The following is a 16,419-nucleotide window of genomic DNA, read 5'->3' on the forward strand; positions in this document are numbered from 1 at the left end:
GAGAGCGTAGATGAGGGTGATGCTTTTGCGCGCGGGCTTTTGCGGGAGCATGGTGAAGCTTAGCGAGCTCATTAGTGCACGCATGATGAGGGGCACACACCTAGTGGCGCGCGCGCACCCCTTGGCGCGTGCACACCACATGTGTCTTATGCTTGATTTTGCCTCAAGCTATAAATATTGTAGGGATTTAGGTACTCTAAGCGAAATTTCACGAATCTTATTCATATGCACCTAATACAGGATCACATGCATAATACACAAGAAACACATAATTATACCTTTGAAGCGTGATTTCCATGTTGCGATATACTGACAATTAGGGAGAGAATAGAGCCCCAAGCGTTGCTCTTTTACTTAGTCCACGAGATTCGAATGAGCCGTCCACCAATGCTATATTGGTCGGATGATGGAGGAATGCACCACGATCACCACCTTTTGGACAACCAGCCACCACAACGAACACCACCATCACCGTACACACCACCGGCGCAAGAAGGGAAGAGAATGACACGAGAGAGGGAGTTTGAGAGGGCTAGGTTTTATGTTTACTAAATTGGGTTTAATTAACCATAAAACTATGCTATGTAAAACCCTAGGCACCTAGTCTATTTATAATCATATTATAATTAGACTAGGTTAGAAAGTCTGAAACCCTCATACACTACCCACATAGCCAGCCACTTAGAGAGAAAAGGCCTCTTCCTCTTATGCTCAATCTAGGCCCTTTGTGTGACCTTATAGGATCCGTTCAATTGGGCTTTGGTCTATTTTATTAGCCCAAAGATCGTTAGTACCTCTAGCTATGATATAACGATGTCCCAAAAGAACTAATTAACTTAATTATCTCCATAATTTGATCCATTATATATCTAGTAATTGCACTTGACGAATACATAAAACCTTCAATCTCCCACTTGTCTGAGACAAGTGTGTAATCAAATTCCTTAAGTTAAATATGTGTCGATTTGATAAAATGATTGCATCTCATGTCGAGATCATATTAATATACATATCATTTCTTGAAATTTGAGTTAGAATTGCAAAACAAATGATTACTATGTAATCCATTTGAGCACGTCCATGCATTTTGTCAATTCTCCCTCTTCAAGAGGCCATGACACATTAAATTAGTAGACTCAATCCAATCTTGTAGTAACCAATGCTCCCGCTCAACTTTTGAAGTAACCAGGAAACACCCTTTATAGTCCACTTTTACGGCATGACATTTTAATGTCCTATAGTTAAAACCATCATTGAATGAAGACAGTGTTCCACTCATGTCAAAGGAATCCACTAATATTTCCGGAAGTTCTATACTTAAACTTCAAAGTAGGTCAATAGTTCGATCATGCATCATTCATGCATATCTATGCATCATTCATCTTTATGTCCCTATAGCCCATGATGTTGTTTTACGATGTGCGAACACTGTGCAGAACCAAAACCCGCCCTGGACTACATGCATAAATTAATACGACTAAATTAAACACGCATATAATAAACAAACATACGAGAGAGAGAGAGAGAGAGAGAGAGAGAGAGAGAGAGAGAGAGAGAGAGAGAGAGAGAGAGAGAGAGAGAGAGAGGAGGAGGAGGAGGAGGGAAAATATGTTCATACCCTTAAAGCGTGATTCCCCGTCACTCGAGCAAGAACCTCGAATGGAGCGAGAACCTCATATGCGGCTCCTCTAACGAAGTCCACCCACACGCCCGGAACTTGTTTGGTATTAACGACTAGGTTATTACGCAACACTACTAACAAGAGGTACTCCAAGGGTTTTCTCAATGGAGATGCCCTTTTCAAGTTCAACTCTTGCAATTTAATTCTCAAGGCAAGCTTGGGTATTTATAGAAGAGGCATCTTCCATCCCATTGAAATCTTTCAATGTGGGACTTTGTAAAGTTGAGAAATAATTCATTTAATTTAATTATAATATAAATTAAAATAATAGAAAAAAATAATCAAACAACAAGTGGCAAATAAAGCGAGGGATTAGGTGAGGACCACAAGGCCCTCCTTGCTCTCCAAGCCTTACCAGCCCCAATAGGAAGTGGCTAGCTAGCCGGCTTACCTTGAGCAATAAGGCGCACCTAGCTGGCAGCCCTTGTGCTCTCGGTTGGGCCAGCCAGCTAGGCCTACGTTGCTGCCGCTGTCCATAAGCACCAGCAGGCCTCGCACGCTAGCGAGCCGCTATGGCAGGCTAGCAGGCCACGCGGGCTGGCGCTAGCAGCAGCTAGCGAGGCCCAGCAAGCTTGCTAATTATTAACCTTGCTTGCGTTGCTAGCTAGCAAGCGATGGCCAGCTCGCCCGGCCAGCACGCGCATGCTGTTGCTAGGCTTGCGGCCAATGCCTTGCATGGGCTAGCAGCCTTGCTAGTCATACTAGCCTACCCCTCGCATGGCGTATCATCTTGTTCGACGTATTAAGACCTTCATCTTAATTCGTCGCCTTAGTTCGATTGCACGCTTGGGTGTGACTCGTTAGATTTAGTCAAAGGAAAGTTGTGAGATTAATATAATTAATCTCACTGATCATAAATGCCCTCTAGCCCGACTTTCCGATCACTTGACTTTACTGAATAATTAACTCCGTAATTGATTTTGAACTCTTTATTGGAATAATACACTTGTTCGAAGGACACCATTCCTTTCACATGAAACTGCGCTATCATTCAATCTTACATGCTAGTCCATTGGTTGAAATAATATATGTCCAATTTAATGATCTCGATTTAGGAACTTAAAATAATTTATGAATTTAGTTCACATGTGGGGTTTCATTCACCAAATCACGTATTTGATTATCCCATCAATTCATAATTATTTTGGACATTTTATTTAATATCAAACCACAATTTAATAAGAAAAATGAAAATTTCTAATTAAACATAATTCTGCAAGTTAATGTATTTCATATGTAATAAGTTTTCTCAAAACAAATACAACTTAATTACATAACTCGCTTCAATCCAGAAGCCCTAGTGTGAATCTCATGCCTGGGCTGTGGAAGAGGTTTAGTAAGCGAATCAGCGATATTCTCATCCGTATGAACTTTGCAGATCTTGACATCCCGCCTACCAACGATATCTCAAATATGATACTTTCTCTCTACATGTTTGGACTTGCAATGTGACCTTGGCTCCTTTGATTGAGCAATGGCACCATTGTTGTCACAAAACAACTCAATTCCTTCTTGAGCACTAATTACAATGTCTAGTTTAGTGAGGAATTTCTTAATCCAAACTGCTTCCTTTGTTGCTTCCACCGTAGCCAAATACTCAGATTTTGTCGTAGAGTATGCGACAGTGCTTTGTTTCGAACTCTTCCAGCTCACTGCTCCTCCATTCAGACATAAAATGTACCCTGATTGAGATCAAAAGTCATCTTTGTCTGTTTGAAAGATCGCATCTATATAGCCTTTGACAACCAGTTCGCTTTCGCCACCATAAATTAGGAACATTCCTTTTGTCCTTCTCAAGTACTTAAGGATGTTCTTAGCAGCTTTCCAGTGTGCTTCCCTTAGATATGCTTGAAATTTGCTACACATGCTCGGCATATAAAACATCTTGCCTTGTACATATCATGGCATACAAAATGGACCCTATTGCCGATGTAATACCCTGAATTTTTTATTTAAAAATTTCGCATACTCCACTGATATTTCGACTTCCATTTAAGTTTTGACTTTTAATAAGTTGTATTATATCTCAAAAACAGACAAAGTCATACATTCTACAATAAATTAATGGGAAGCTGAGATACAAGCTGGGCCCCCACTCCTCTAGCTATAGCAAAGCCTACCCTAGTGAAGATATGAGCTGCCGCACGAGCCCCAATGTCTTGCATCGTTGAGAACCTCTGAACCCGCTTCAGCAACGCAACAGCCTCCTTCTCTAATTCCCCAAGCAAAGAATAGGAGAAGGGAATGAAACCATATCCAATCAGCCGACAACTAGCTTCATACTTCACCCGTTTCCGATGAGCCGCATCAACCACAACCTGTCCAAGAACAAAGTCAGATAGCCCCGTCTGTGTCAAAGGATAAGACCCTGTTAAGTCCACACAATCATCGCGACCACGATCCTAGGAATAAAGTAACACATCAGCAGGTCTGAGGGTCCCGTCATTCCCTCCAGACAACCCTATGTCAACCTCCTTTCTTGCTGAAACCCCAGATCTGTAGCAGATATCAACAAGGGTATCCCGAACAACATTGTGGCGATGTTTAATACCCACAATACCAGCACACGACACCGCGTGATCACCGAAAATATCCCCAGTAAAAACTCGAGAACAAGCTGAGCACGACGTCGAGATAAAGAACAATGGGCACCCATCCTGTAGCACAACACACATCGGTAGGTCTTTGCGTTCATCGTCTGACCCAACTAGAAATAGGGATTGCCCGAAGCCGAGCAGAGGTGTGGTCTCCCTGCTGCGATTTCCACAATGCTGATTGCCAAGGACAAAGAAAAGGCGGATTATGCAGAAGAGGTAACCTTTGTGAAATATATATCTGCCAATTTCTTCTTGAGTTTAAGGGCAGCGATCTCACTAGGATTACTCATAATGTCAGACTCCACTATTCCATTAAACAGACTCAAAGCATCTCTAAAGGCTCATCCCAGACCAACAATGCCATCATGTCGTAAAAGGCAACCCAGCTGAATGCAACCGAGAAGCAAGAAAAGCATAATGACGAACATCACCTGCGGAGTACACCCAAGCCCTCCAAACGCAAATGGTAAGGTGGCAAGGCGCCATTGCCAATCACCAAACCTAAGCCCCGAAGCAGTAACAATACGCTCCAAAGAAGATCGAAGAGCCCCGTCGAATGTGCGCTGAGCCGTCTCAAAAGTACTAGGAGGACAAGTGCGTAATGCAAAGTAGAGTTTAGAAACTCCGGTACATGCCCTAAGTAATAATAGCTCACACTGAGGATCATCAAGCATAACAACCTTTTCCATAAGCGCAATGGTCTTGGTCACCCTCTGCATCACAAGCTCACCACTAAAACCGGAATCGGAACTAACAGGACCACCAAGCAACTTAACACCACGCAAAGGTCGAGCAGTATTAGGCGGAAACACACCCACAAGCTTGCTTCGAGGGTCTTCTGTAGGCCAGAAAACTTTAGTTTTTTCCACATTAAGATGTAACCCAAAATGATTATTATTATTATTATTATTATTATTATTATTATTGTTATTATTATTATTATTATTTGTTATTGTTGGTAATATTATTATTATTATTATTATTGTTGTTGTTGTTGTTGTTGTTGGTAATATCAATATTATTATTAATAATGTTGTTTTTGTTATGCGTATTTTATTTGCTTCTTATTTCTTTCTTCTCTTTGATATTTTTCTTGGGGTCAACTAGGATTGGTTTCGGGATAGATTTGAGCTAGTAATTAACCGTTCAATTAGGCTTGTATAACCTTAGTTATTTAGTCTTTTTAAGCCCATGATAGTCCTTGGTCTAACCTCCCTAATTGTCCCATTTGTTTCCTTAATCTAGGGTTTGCATGGAAGCCTTTTTGAGCCCATTCCTCTCTCCCTCCCTCTTGCACGACTGCTAGGCTGGAGTTACTGCACAAAGTTTTGACTTAGTATCTTCCCAATTACTCAAGAAATCAAGCCTAATCAAGTGTCTTAATCACTAATTAAATTGCTATCCAAAATTCTTTTCTTCTTCCCTCAATTGAAGCGTACAAAACAGCAAGATTGGGCATGTATTTGCTGCACTCATGCATCAGTTTTCTTCCCTCAAAACTCTCTCAATGTTTATGTAATATCATTAAGGTGAAACGTGGGTTTTGCTACAACTCTTCTCTTCCTTTCCAATTTTTGAAACACCATCAACCAAGGCCATCAAGGTGTAGGAAGGTCGTGGGAATTGGAGTTCTTCCGGGACGCTTTCGGGATGATCTTCTCCTCTATTCTAAACTGGTTTTTCTTTTATCTCAAATCAAGGTAACTAGCACTATTCCAAGCTTTAGAAATCATAGCTAGGTTAGAGTAAGGTTAGATGCAAATTGTAGTGGGTTGTATTAGAAATTGACATGATTTTTGTGTGCTTATATTTTCTGATTTTGTGTGATGTTTGTGCGTGGTGATTAACGGAGGTTCTAGTCAAGTTCATTGCTGATTTTTATGCTAGATAATCATGTCTAGGTGTTGTAAACTTGTTATGGTGTTTAAGGTTGTAAAATCATGATTATTGAACAAGTATATGGGTTGAATTTTGCCTTGTGTTTGAGTACATTGCAGGCTGTAAAATATCAGTTTACAAACTGATTTGTTGTGGTTGTCTTTAAATCCACGAAAAATTGTGTACTTCAATTCTCACTAAACCTAGTATCATGTACTTAAGTTCGTGTTAAGTTTGGGCTATAAGACCATGACTATAGTAGGCTATTCATGCTTGTATGTTGCTGTAAGGAAATGGACAACAAGTGTTCTTATTATTAATTTGTATTTAAGGTTTTATTTGCCTACTTTTAGGTTGCTTTTGTGCTTAATTTTATGTAGCATCATGTTAGGCATGTTCCTAAATAGTTAGATCATGTTTTAAGCAAGCCTTTTATATGATTTTTATGCCCAAAACTTGAGGTTAAGTGCTGCTGCCCCACTGTTTGTATGCATGTGATTAGAGCCGTCAAATCAGGTTGTTTGCTTAAATTTTATGGTTAAAAACATGCTTAGTCTACTCTATAAATCATCCTATGATGTCTTATGGTTATGGGCTAGGTTCGGTTTTAGAGTTTTGTTGGGTTTTAGGTGATTTTTATGTGTGTATGGCTGCTACATTATATGTAAGGGCTGCTGTACATAGGCGTGTCATTTGGTTGGGGTTTGACTTGATTTTTGATGTCTTGTTGTGTATTTACATTGCTTAATGTATAGCTTATAATGTCTTGATTTTTCTTTGATGTTTTGGCTTGATTTTTATGGTGTAAATTGGGGAAGTTTTGATATTTAAAAAGTTGAAAAGTAAAAAAAATGGTTTTAAAGTGTCAAGTAAGTTGTCAACGTCGTTGTGCTTTAAAGAATAATAACACTGTTTTTAGACCGCTTCGCCAAGGGTTATGTACGGAGTGTATTGTGATATTTTGTTATAAATAGGTTCGTACCCAAATCCAGATAATAAGAGTGACACCTTGTTATGATATATAAGTTGTTTCGTACATTTTGAAGAACTTTAAAGTTAAACTCATTAGAAGGATTTTTGTTGAATTTTGGTCTTAGAAGTAAAGACCCGCAATATTTTAAATTGGGGTTGATGATCCCTTAATGTGTTTGGATGATTTTGAAGAAGTATTTTTTTACAGTTTTATATGATTCATGAGTGTAAGACAGCCATTAGGCTGCAGAATTCAATGGTTGGAACATGCCAACATCTTGGGCTGCGGAATTCAATAGGTATTTTCCTAGGTTAATTGTTGTCGTCCAGAACTACTCGGGCTGCGGAATTTAATTTGGAAAACTAGAAGTCTGGCCATTCTCAAACGCAGACGGCTGCGCAATCGTCTGTAGGTTCGCCCTGACAAACCTTTGGTGGCGTTCTTATTTTATATGCTTACCTCACTATAAATTTGTTTTAAAAAAAAAAGTTAAAATTTATTATTTTAAAGATATTACTGGTTTTGGGAAGGAACCCTTTATAAGTGTTAATTATCGTTTATATGAGTTACCGTTTTGTTATGGAAGCTGCTATGTTTATCTGTTATTTTGTAGTAATATTTTTACGTTGTTCTATTTACATGCCTTGATCTGTATTATAATCGTGTTTCCATGTTTTTTTTCCTCGAGTTTATTTGGTAATTCTTATTTGAGTTGATGTTCCTGCATGTTGTTAAGTTTTATGCTTGTGTCTAAGCTTTTCTTTACTTAGCTTTGTATTTCTACAGTACTGGGAGATCTGCTAGTTACTCCCCACTGATTGTGGAACCTTAATGCTACTTGCAGGTGAAGAGTAGTTCAAGTTGAGTCTGGGCTGAGCGCAGAGTGTTTAGTTTATTCTTAGCAGCTACTTTTCTAGACTTGCTTTTGTTATCTTTGGACCTTCTCTGTTGGGATGATCGGATTTGAGGTTGTTTCCCTCATTGGAAGTGTTTAATGTTCATTTTGAATTTCTTTCACTTTATTTTATTTATCTCTGTTATTTAATCATTTTCTTTATTTCTTCATGGTAGCGTGACATTTCCGTCTCGACGTTATTTCCGCTAACGTCTTGTCTTATGTTTTAGACGGGGTGTTACAGTTGGTATTAGAGCAAAACGTTCTAAAAATCTCATTGAGTTGCTACAACTTTCTACTAAATATGTAGTTTATGTTATCTAGAATTTTAACATATTAGACTTCAAGAACTTTATCAGTGAGCTATTTGGGTAGGAAGAAACTAAGGGTATATATATTTTTCTTTCTTATGTGTTAAGTCTTGATGTGTTTATGAGCTAATCTGTCTGCTATTTTTGTAGAATGCCTCCATGAATGAGTCCTAAGAAGATTGCTGCACGACGCAGGTGAAGGGCAATTGAGGATGCTATATTAGCATTGGCAAATCGAACTGTTGCACCTTCTTTCTAACCAGGGGCAATTAGTCTTTGACCGTTTTGACCGTGATAGACCACCTACCTATGAAGGAACTTCTGACCCAATGGTTCTAGAAAGTTGACTTAGAGAGATGGAAAAGTTGTTCACTGCAACTAACTGTCCTTCGCAAGAAAGGGTGCTAATCGGTTACTATTACCTAAAAATGGAAGTCGACAGCTGGTGAAGTACAAATCGTGAAGAGTGTATGGAAGTGCCTTGTTTTGGGTGGACACAATTTGCTACCAAGCTAAAGGAAAGATTTTATCCTGATGAGCTTCGTTGGCATAAGCAAGAAGAATTTTTGTCGTTGTCTCAGGGGTCTATGTCGATCCAGGAGTACACAGACAAGTTCACTAAGTTGTCCCGTTTGCCACCTCTATTGTGCCTTCAGAATCTGAGAGGGTAAAATGGTACATCAAGAAGATGGATCTTAAGGTTAGGACTCATGTCCTAAGTTCTGGTGCAAGTTCTTTTCAAGGTGCCAACGAGATTGCACTTAGCATCCATGCCTCTATCCGAGAAGAGGAAGCTGCAAGAGCGTGAGTGTGAAGAATCCGGTTGTTACTTTCAACTAAACCCTGGCTAAGAAGCCAAAGATTGACTCTAGTAACCGAGGCAACTATTAGCAGGGATCTGGTTCTAGTTCGAGTTTCAAATCGAGTTCTGACTCTAAGTGTTGTACATGTGGAAATGACTATCATCCAGGAAAGAATTGTGACGGATCTACAATTGTCTGTTACTACTGTAAGGAGGTGGGTCATAAGTCTTTCAAGTGTCCTAAGAACCCGAATGCTGCTTATCCTCCTAGTGTTAAATCTACTGGTCCTATCGCTCCTGTCAAAAACCGCATTTATGTGATGACATAGGCTGAAGCAGACGTGCAACCGGATGTGATCTCTGGTACATTCTTTGTTAATTTTGTACCTTCTTATGTGTTGTTTGATACTGGAGCTACCGTGTCTTTCATTGCTAGTGACTTTGTTATTAAAGTTAATTTGACTAGTAGATCACCTGTAAAGTCTTTGATATCTCTCCCTTTGGGAGAGAATTTTCCGTGCCATAATGAGTTTAAGGATGTGCCTATCAATATCTTGGGAATTAAGCTTCTTGCTGATTTAAAAGAGTTTTCGATGATTGAGTTTGATGTGATTCTCGGGGTGGATTGGTTGTCAAAATATCATGCAACCATCCATTATCGCGATCAGAAGGTGACGCTTTGTGGCCCCTAAGGAAATCGGATCTCCTATTCCCGTGTCTTGGTGAAGAAAGGCTTGAAGGTCTTTTCTGCTCTAAAAATGAGAAAGATGCGACAAAAGGGTGATGAGGTATTCCTTTGTGTAGTGAAGGACCTATCTCTTGAAGAAAAGCTCAAGAGCATTCCAATTGTCCGAGAATATACGAATGTGTTTCCTGACGAATTGCCGGGTATTCCTCCAGAAAGAGACGTCGAGTTCAGTATCGATTTGGTTCTTAAAACTGCCCCGATATCAAAGGCTCCTTATAGAATGGCGCCTCCTGAATTGCAAGAGTTGAAAACTTAGTTGCAAGAGTTGATTGATAAGGGCTTTATTAGGCCGAGTGTCTCTCCTTGGGGTGCTCTTGTCTTGTTCGTCAAGAGGAAAGATGGTAGTATGAGGTTGTGCATTGATTACCGTGAATTGAACAAGGTGACTATCAAGAACAAGTATCCTTTGCCAAGAATTGAAGACTTTTTCAATCAGTTGAAAGGCGCAGGAGTTTTCTCAAAGATCGATTTGAGGTCTGAATATCATCTGATTCCTGTAAAGAAGGAGAACATACCAAAGACTGCTTTCGAACAAGGTATGGTCACTATGAGTTTGAAGTGATGCCTTTTGGTCTCACAAATGCTCCTGCAATCTTCATGGATCAAATGAATAGATCATTTCATGAGTATCTTGATAAGTGCGTCGTGGTCTTCATAGATGATATACTTGTCTACTCTAAGGATGAGAAAGATCATGAAAGGCATTTGATGTAGATTCTAGATGTTCTTCAGAAACAAAAGTGGTTCGCCAAGCTCTCTAAGTGTGAGTTCTGGTTAAAAGAGGTTGCTTTCCTTGGCCACGTTATTAATAAAGTCGGGGTTAAGATGGATCCTTCTAAGATCAAGGCGGTTTTTGAGTGGGTGATGAGTGACATTTATGTCACTCTTAGGGGTAGTGTTTAGGTTTCTTTTGTCCTATTTTCTTAGGTTTTTCTACCTCATTTCTTATGGCTTCTTTATGTGTTGATGAAAAGTATGCTTATTTGCGCTTGGTTTGATAATCTTTATGCATTATTTTATCATCCCCATGCTCTCGTGATTTTTACTATCTTTTGTAGTTTCCATGGTGGTCCTAAGCACGGTGGGAGGCCCCTTGGCCAAGCTTGGAGGCATGGACAAAGGCAAGAGGAGAAAAAGGGAAGGAGAGGAAGCAAGAAGAGGAAGTGCAAGAGGAGGTGTGGCCGAACCTTTGAAAGGTTCGGTCGAACCAAGGTGTGGTCAAACTTTTCAAAACTTTGACCGAACTTCCAAGGTGCAAAGGAGGCAGTTTCAAACCAGTTTTCAGCGATTTTGCAGGAGGGGTTAAACTTCAAAAGTTTGACCAAACAAGGAGCAGGGAGGTTCAGCCGAACCTACCCAGAATTCGACCGAACCTACCTAGAGTCCGACTGAACCTACCCAGAGTTCGGCGGACCTTTTCCCGATCTCATCTAACTTTATACGGACTATTTAAGTTCCTTTTTAGAACGTGTTTGAGGGGAATATAGATTAGCTCAGTAGAATAGTTTTTAAAAAACTTTTTCTTAGTTAGCACCTTAGTTCTTTAATTAGTTGATGATTTAGTTTAGAAACTCTCAAATCTAATCATTGTAGAAGAAAACTTCAAGGTTCATTCTTAGATTTTCAGCATTTATTCAACATTTGAAGCTAAATAGTAACTTCTTTCACTTGTCACTACTTATTTTCTGATTTTATTTTGTTATTGCAAGTCACTTGAATCTCTCTTAGTCTTGATAAATTGTTGTTGCATGTTAGGTTTATCCATAGTGAATCACTTTTCCCCAATTTTAGAATTACTTAGAACACCAACTTGGAACCTTGCATGTTACTCACAATGAATTGTGAGTAGTCCCCCTTGCTAGGGGTTGGGTGAAGCTCAACCTATTGGTTAATTAAGTAAACTTGGGAGAAGTATTGATGTTTGATTTGTGATTAAATTGATTGTATGAGATTTCTTGTTAGTTCTTCATGATAGGATTAGCTACCCTTGAATTTGGAGCTTGATGGCATGTTATGCTTAGTTTGACATGGAAATGTAGATTAAGTATGTCATTACTTATTGCAATTTGATTATGTATCTCCTATTGCTAAACTAATGAGGGATCTAAGTTTAGGAGTGTGAGTTGTTTTCCTAATTTCATGAGGTTGGTCTTACATATAGTCCTTACTATCTCTTGTCTCTTTTACTCCCAATATTCTTAATTGCCATGGTTGAGTGGATCCCATTCCCTAGTGCTTTTAATCACTTGAATTAGAACAATAGTTTTTTTGTCTACTTGACGAACCCCCAATCAACATAAGCTTGCGTATTAAGATCTTTAGCGATTATATCTTGTTCCCTGTGGACTGAACTCTTATCATTGTGCTTGGTCTGTGAGATGTTTGCTTATAAATGTGTTTGAATGAGGGTGGAATGTGCGACATTTCTAACGCCCATCAGTGGGAAAGTCCGAAGAATGTGTCAGGGGTTCGAAGTTTTCTAGGCCTTGCTGGCTACTATCGAAGGTTCGTGCAGGATTTCTGTAGAGTTGCTCAGCCATTGACAAAGCTAATGAGGAAGGACTCTAAGTTCTTGTGGTCCGAGGTGTTCGAGAATGCATTCCTAGAGCTGAAAAAGAGGTTGACATCTGCTCCTGTACTAACATTGCCTACCGAAGGGATTGAGTTCGAGATATATAGTGATGCTTCGAAGAATGGGTTAGGTTGTGTTGTGATGCAAGAGGGTAAAGTGGTCGCTTATGAGTCAACAATTGAAGGTTCATGAGAAGAACTATCCACCTCATGATCTCGAGCTTGCGGCTGTTGTGTTTGCGCTAAAGATATGGCGACACTACTTGTATGAGGTTCCATGTAAGGTGTATACCAATCATAAGAGTTTGAAGTATATCTTTACCCAACGGGATCTTAATATGAGGCAAAGAAGGTGGTTAGTGTTAATCATAGACTACAGGGTGACTCTAGACTATTGCGAAGGAAAGGCCAACAAAGTAGCGGATGCTTTGAGTCATAAGAACAAACATTCTCTAAACGCCGCTATGGTCGTGTCTAAGGAGTTGTGCAAAGAATTTCAAAAGCTAAACATCAAAGTTGTACTGCAAGGGTTTGTCTCTTCATTCTTGGGATCTATGAGTGTCTAGCTAGAATTGTTCCAAGAATTAAGGTCTAAGTAGGTAGATGATCCGGTGTTAGAAAAGATCCGTGAGGCTAAAGCACAGGATCGAGCTTAGAATTTTGAGATTTGTACCAATGGTAGTTCGAAATTCATGGGTTGATGGTGTGTCCCAAATGATGTTAATCTTAAGAAGAAGATCTTTGAAGAGGCTCATAACACTCCATATTCTGTTCATCTGGGTGGTGGAAAGTTATATAAAAATCTCAAGGTGAGCTTTTGGTGGCCTGGTATGAAGAAAGAAGTAGCTGAATTTGTGGCTCGTTGTTTAGTTTTCCAAAAGGTAAAGATTAAACATCAGAGGGCTGGGGGTTTGTTGCAACCTTTGCCGATTCCCGCTTGGAAGTTTGACTCTATATCTATGGACTTTGTGATGGGTATTCCTAAAGCTACTGGTGGGAAAAATTCTGTGTGGGTCATTGTGGATAGGCTGACTAAGGGGGCTCATTTCATTCCTATGAGACACACTTGGTCAATGGAGAAGCTAGTGGAAGCCTATGCTAAGGAGATTATTCGTCTTCTTGGTGTCCCTAAAGACATTGTGTCGGATCGTGATCCATGATTCTTATCGCACTTTTAGGGTGCTTTGCAAGAGGCCTATGGTACAAAGCTGAAGTTGAGCACTGCTTTTCATGCTGCTACTGATGGTCAGATGGAGATAACTATTCAGACGTTGGAAGATATGCTTCGTGCTTGTGCTCTTGAGTTTCAGCAATCTTGAATCGTTGAGTCTGGTGGAATTTTCCTACAATAATAGTTATCATGCGAGTATTCAGATGGCTCCATATGAGGCTTTGTATGGTAGGAAGTGTCGTAGTCCTACTTGTTGGAGCGGCATAAGTGATTCACTAATTTTGAGCCCGGATCTGATTCAGGAAACTATTAAGCAGGTAAGAGTGATCTGTTCCAAAATGAAGGCTGCGCAAGATAGGCAAAAGACTTATGCGGATCTGCGTCGTAAGGGTATTTCTTATGAGGTTGGGGATAAGGTTTTGTTGAAGGTATCTCCGATGAAGGGGGTGATGCATTTCGGGCAGAAAGGCAAGCTTAGTCCGAAGTATGTAGGCCCTTACCAGGTGTTGGAAGGAATTGGTGAAATGGCTTATCGGTTAGCAATGCCGCCGAATCTCTTAAAGGTTCATGATGTTTTTCATGTGTTGCAATTGCAAAGGTATCGTAGTGATCCTTCTCATGTGATTCCAGTTGATTCGGTTACAATTGAGCCGAACTTGACTTTTAAGGAGTGGCCAGTTAAAATTCTAGATCGTCAAGATCGCACGCTTCGAAGGAAAGTGGTCCCTTTGGTCAAAGTACTATGGAGAAGTCAGAAACATGAAGAGGCTACTTGGGAAACCGAAGAGTTTATGAGACGAAAGTATCCCGAGCTTTTTGACGCTAGTATCGAGCCTTAGTTTGATGTTTTCTTTTATACCTATTTCAATATGGGTTTGAATGATTATGTTTGTTTGTAAGTTTTGAGGATGAAACTTTTTATTAGGAAGGGTGATTGTAATACCATGAAATTTTTATTTATAAAATTTCGCATACTCCAATGATATTTCAACTTTCGTTTAAGTTCGACTTTTAATTAGTTATTATTATTATTATTATTATTATTGTTATTATTATTATTATTATTATTATCATTATTATTATTATTATTATTATTATTATTATCTCAAAAACAGTTAAAGTCATACAACCTACAATAAATTAGTGGGAAGCCGATATACAATCTGGGCCCCCACTCCTCTAGCTATAGCAAAGCCTACCCTAGTAAAGATATAAGCTGCAGCACGCGCCCCAATGTCTTGCATCGCCGAGAATCTCTGAACCCTCTTCAACAACGCAACAGCCTCCTTCTCTAATTCCCCAAGCGAAGAAAAGGAGAAGGGAATGAAACCATATCCAATTTACCGACAACTAGCTTCATACTTCACCCGCTTACGATGAGCCGCATCAGCCACAACCCGTCCAGGAACAAAGTCAGATAGCCCTGTCTGTGTCAAAGGAGAAGACCCAGTTAGGTCCACACAAACATCGCGACCACGATCCCAGCAATAAAGTAACACATCAGCAGGTCTGAGGGCCCCGTCATTCCCACCGGATAACCCTATGTCAACCTCCTTTCTTGCTGAAATACCAGATCTGTAGCAGATATCAAAAAGGGTATCTCGGACAACATTATGCCGATGTTTAATACCCACAATACCAGCACACGACACCGCGTGATCACCGAAAATGTCCCCAGTAAAAACCCGAGAACAAGTAGAGCATGGCGTCGAGATAGAGAACAATGGAATACCCATCCTGTAGCACAACACACATCGGTAGGTCTTTGCGTTCATCGTTTGACCCAACCCAGAAATAGGGACTGCCCGAAGCCAAGCAGAGGTGTGATCTCCCTGCTGCGATTTCCACAGTGCTGATTGCCGGGAAGACAAAGAATAGGCGGATTCTGTAGAAGCGGTAACCTTTCTGAAATATATATCTGCTAATTTCTTCATGAGTTTAGGGGTAGCGATCTCACTAGGATTACCCATAATGTCAGACTCCACTATTCCATTAAATAAACTCAACGCACCTGCATAGGCTCGTCCAAGACCAACAATGCCAGCATGTCGTAAAAGTTGTGTCTGCAACCCAGCTGAATGTAACCGAGAAGCAAGAAAAGTATAATGACGAACATCACCTGCTGAATATACCCCAAGCCCTCCAAACGCAAATGGTAAGGTGGCAAGTCGCCATTGCCAATCGCCAAACCCAGGCCCCGAAGCAGTAACAATACGCTCCAAGGAAGATCGAAGAGCCTTGTCGAATGTGCGTTGAGCCGTCTCAAAAGTACTAGGAGGACAAGTACGCAATGCAAAGTAGAGTTTAGAAACTCCGGTACATGCCCTAAGTAACAATAGCTCACACTGAGGATCATCAAGCATAGCAACCTTATCCGTAAGCGCAATGATCTTAGTCACCCTCTACATCACAAGCTCACCACCAAAACTGAAATCGGAACTAGCTGGACCCCCAAGCAACTTAACACCACGCAAAGGTCGAGCAATATTAGGTGGAAAGACACCCACAAGCCTGCTTTGAGGGTCTTCGGTAGGCCAGAAAACTTCAGTTTTCTCTACGTTAAGATGTAACCCAAAACGAGGCCCTTCCTCCATAATCAACTGCAAAGCCTTCCCCACCACCAACGTGTCACCAATAATAGTGCCGTCATCCAAATACCATGCATGTAGACTTACATCAAAAGTGTATCTGATTTTACACCAGGGGTTGTAAAACCAAAGCAAAAAGTAGAGGACCAAGGGGATCACCTTGCTGCACCCCCTGAGACGACCATAAGGTGTGGTCCCCATAAT

General features: G+C 40.2%; 3 protein-coding genes across 3 annotated transcripts; 2 read left to right on the forward strand and 1 right to left on the reverse strand.

The window, feature by feature from the left end:
* Nucleotides 1-3,088: 3,088 nt before the first annotated feature.
* LOC110695831 lies at nucleotides 3,089-4,997 on the reverse strand. Its single transcript, XM_021873057.1, has 3 exons — nucleotides 4,710-4,997; nucleotides 3,933-4,029; nucleotides 3,089-3,363 (listed from the first exon to the last, which is right to left on the reverse strand). The coding sequence occupies exons 1-3, from the start codon at nucleotides 4,995-4,997 to the stop codon at nucleotides 3,089-3,091; spliced, it is 660 nt and encodes a 219-aa protein (XP_021728749.1).
* Nucleotides 4,998-12,277: 7,280 nt separating this feature from the next.
* LOC110695833 (uncharacterized mitochondrial protein AtMg00860-like) lies at nucleotides 12,278-12,649 on the forward strand. Its single transcript, XM_021873058.1, has one exon. It carries the CDS (start codon nucleotides 12,278-12,280, stop codon nucleotides 12,647-12,649), a length of 372 nt encoding a protein of 123 aa, XP_021728750.1.
* Nucleotides 12,650-13,830: 1,181 nt separating this feature from the next.
* Nucleotides 13,831-14,466, forward strand: LOC110695834. The gene has a single exon (XM_021873059.1). The coding sequence runs from the start codon at nucleotides 13,831-13,833 to the stop codon at nucleotides 14,464-14,466; it is 636 nt and encodes a 211-aa protein (XP_021728751.1).
* Nucleotides 14,467-16,419: the final 1,953 nt, after the last annotated feature.

Source organism: Chenopodium quinoa, unplaced genomic scaffold (genome assembly GCF_001683475.1).
Source record: "Chenopodium quinoa cultivar QQ74 unplaced genomic scaffold, ASM168347v1, whole genome shotgun sequence".
Taxonomy (NCBI): domain Eukaryota; kingdom Viridiplantae; phylum Streptophyta; class Magnoliopsida; order Caryophyllales; family Amaranthaceae; genus Chenopodium; species Chenopodium quinoa.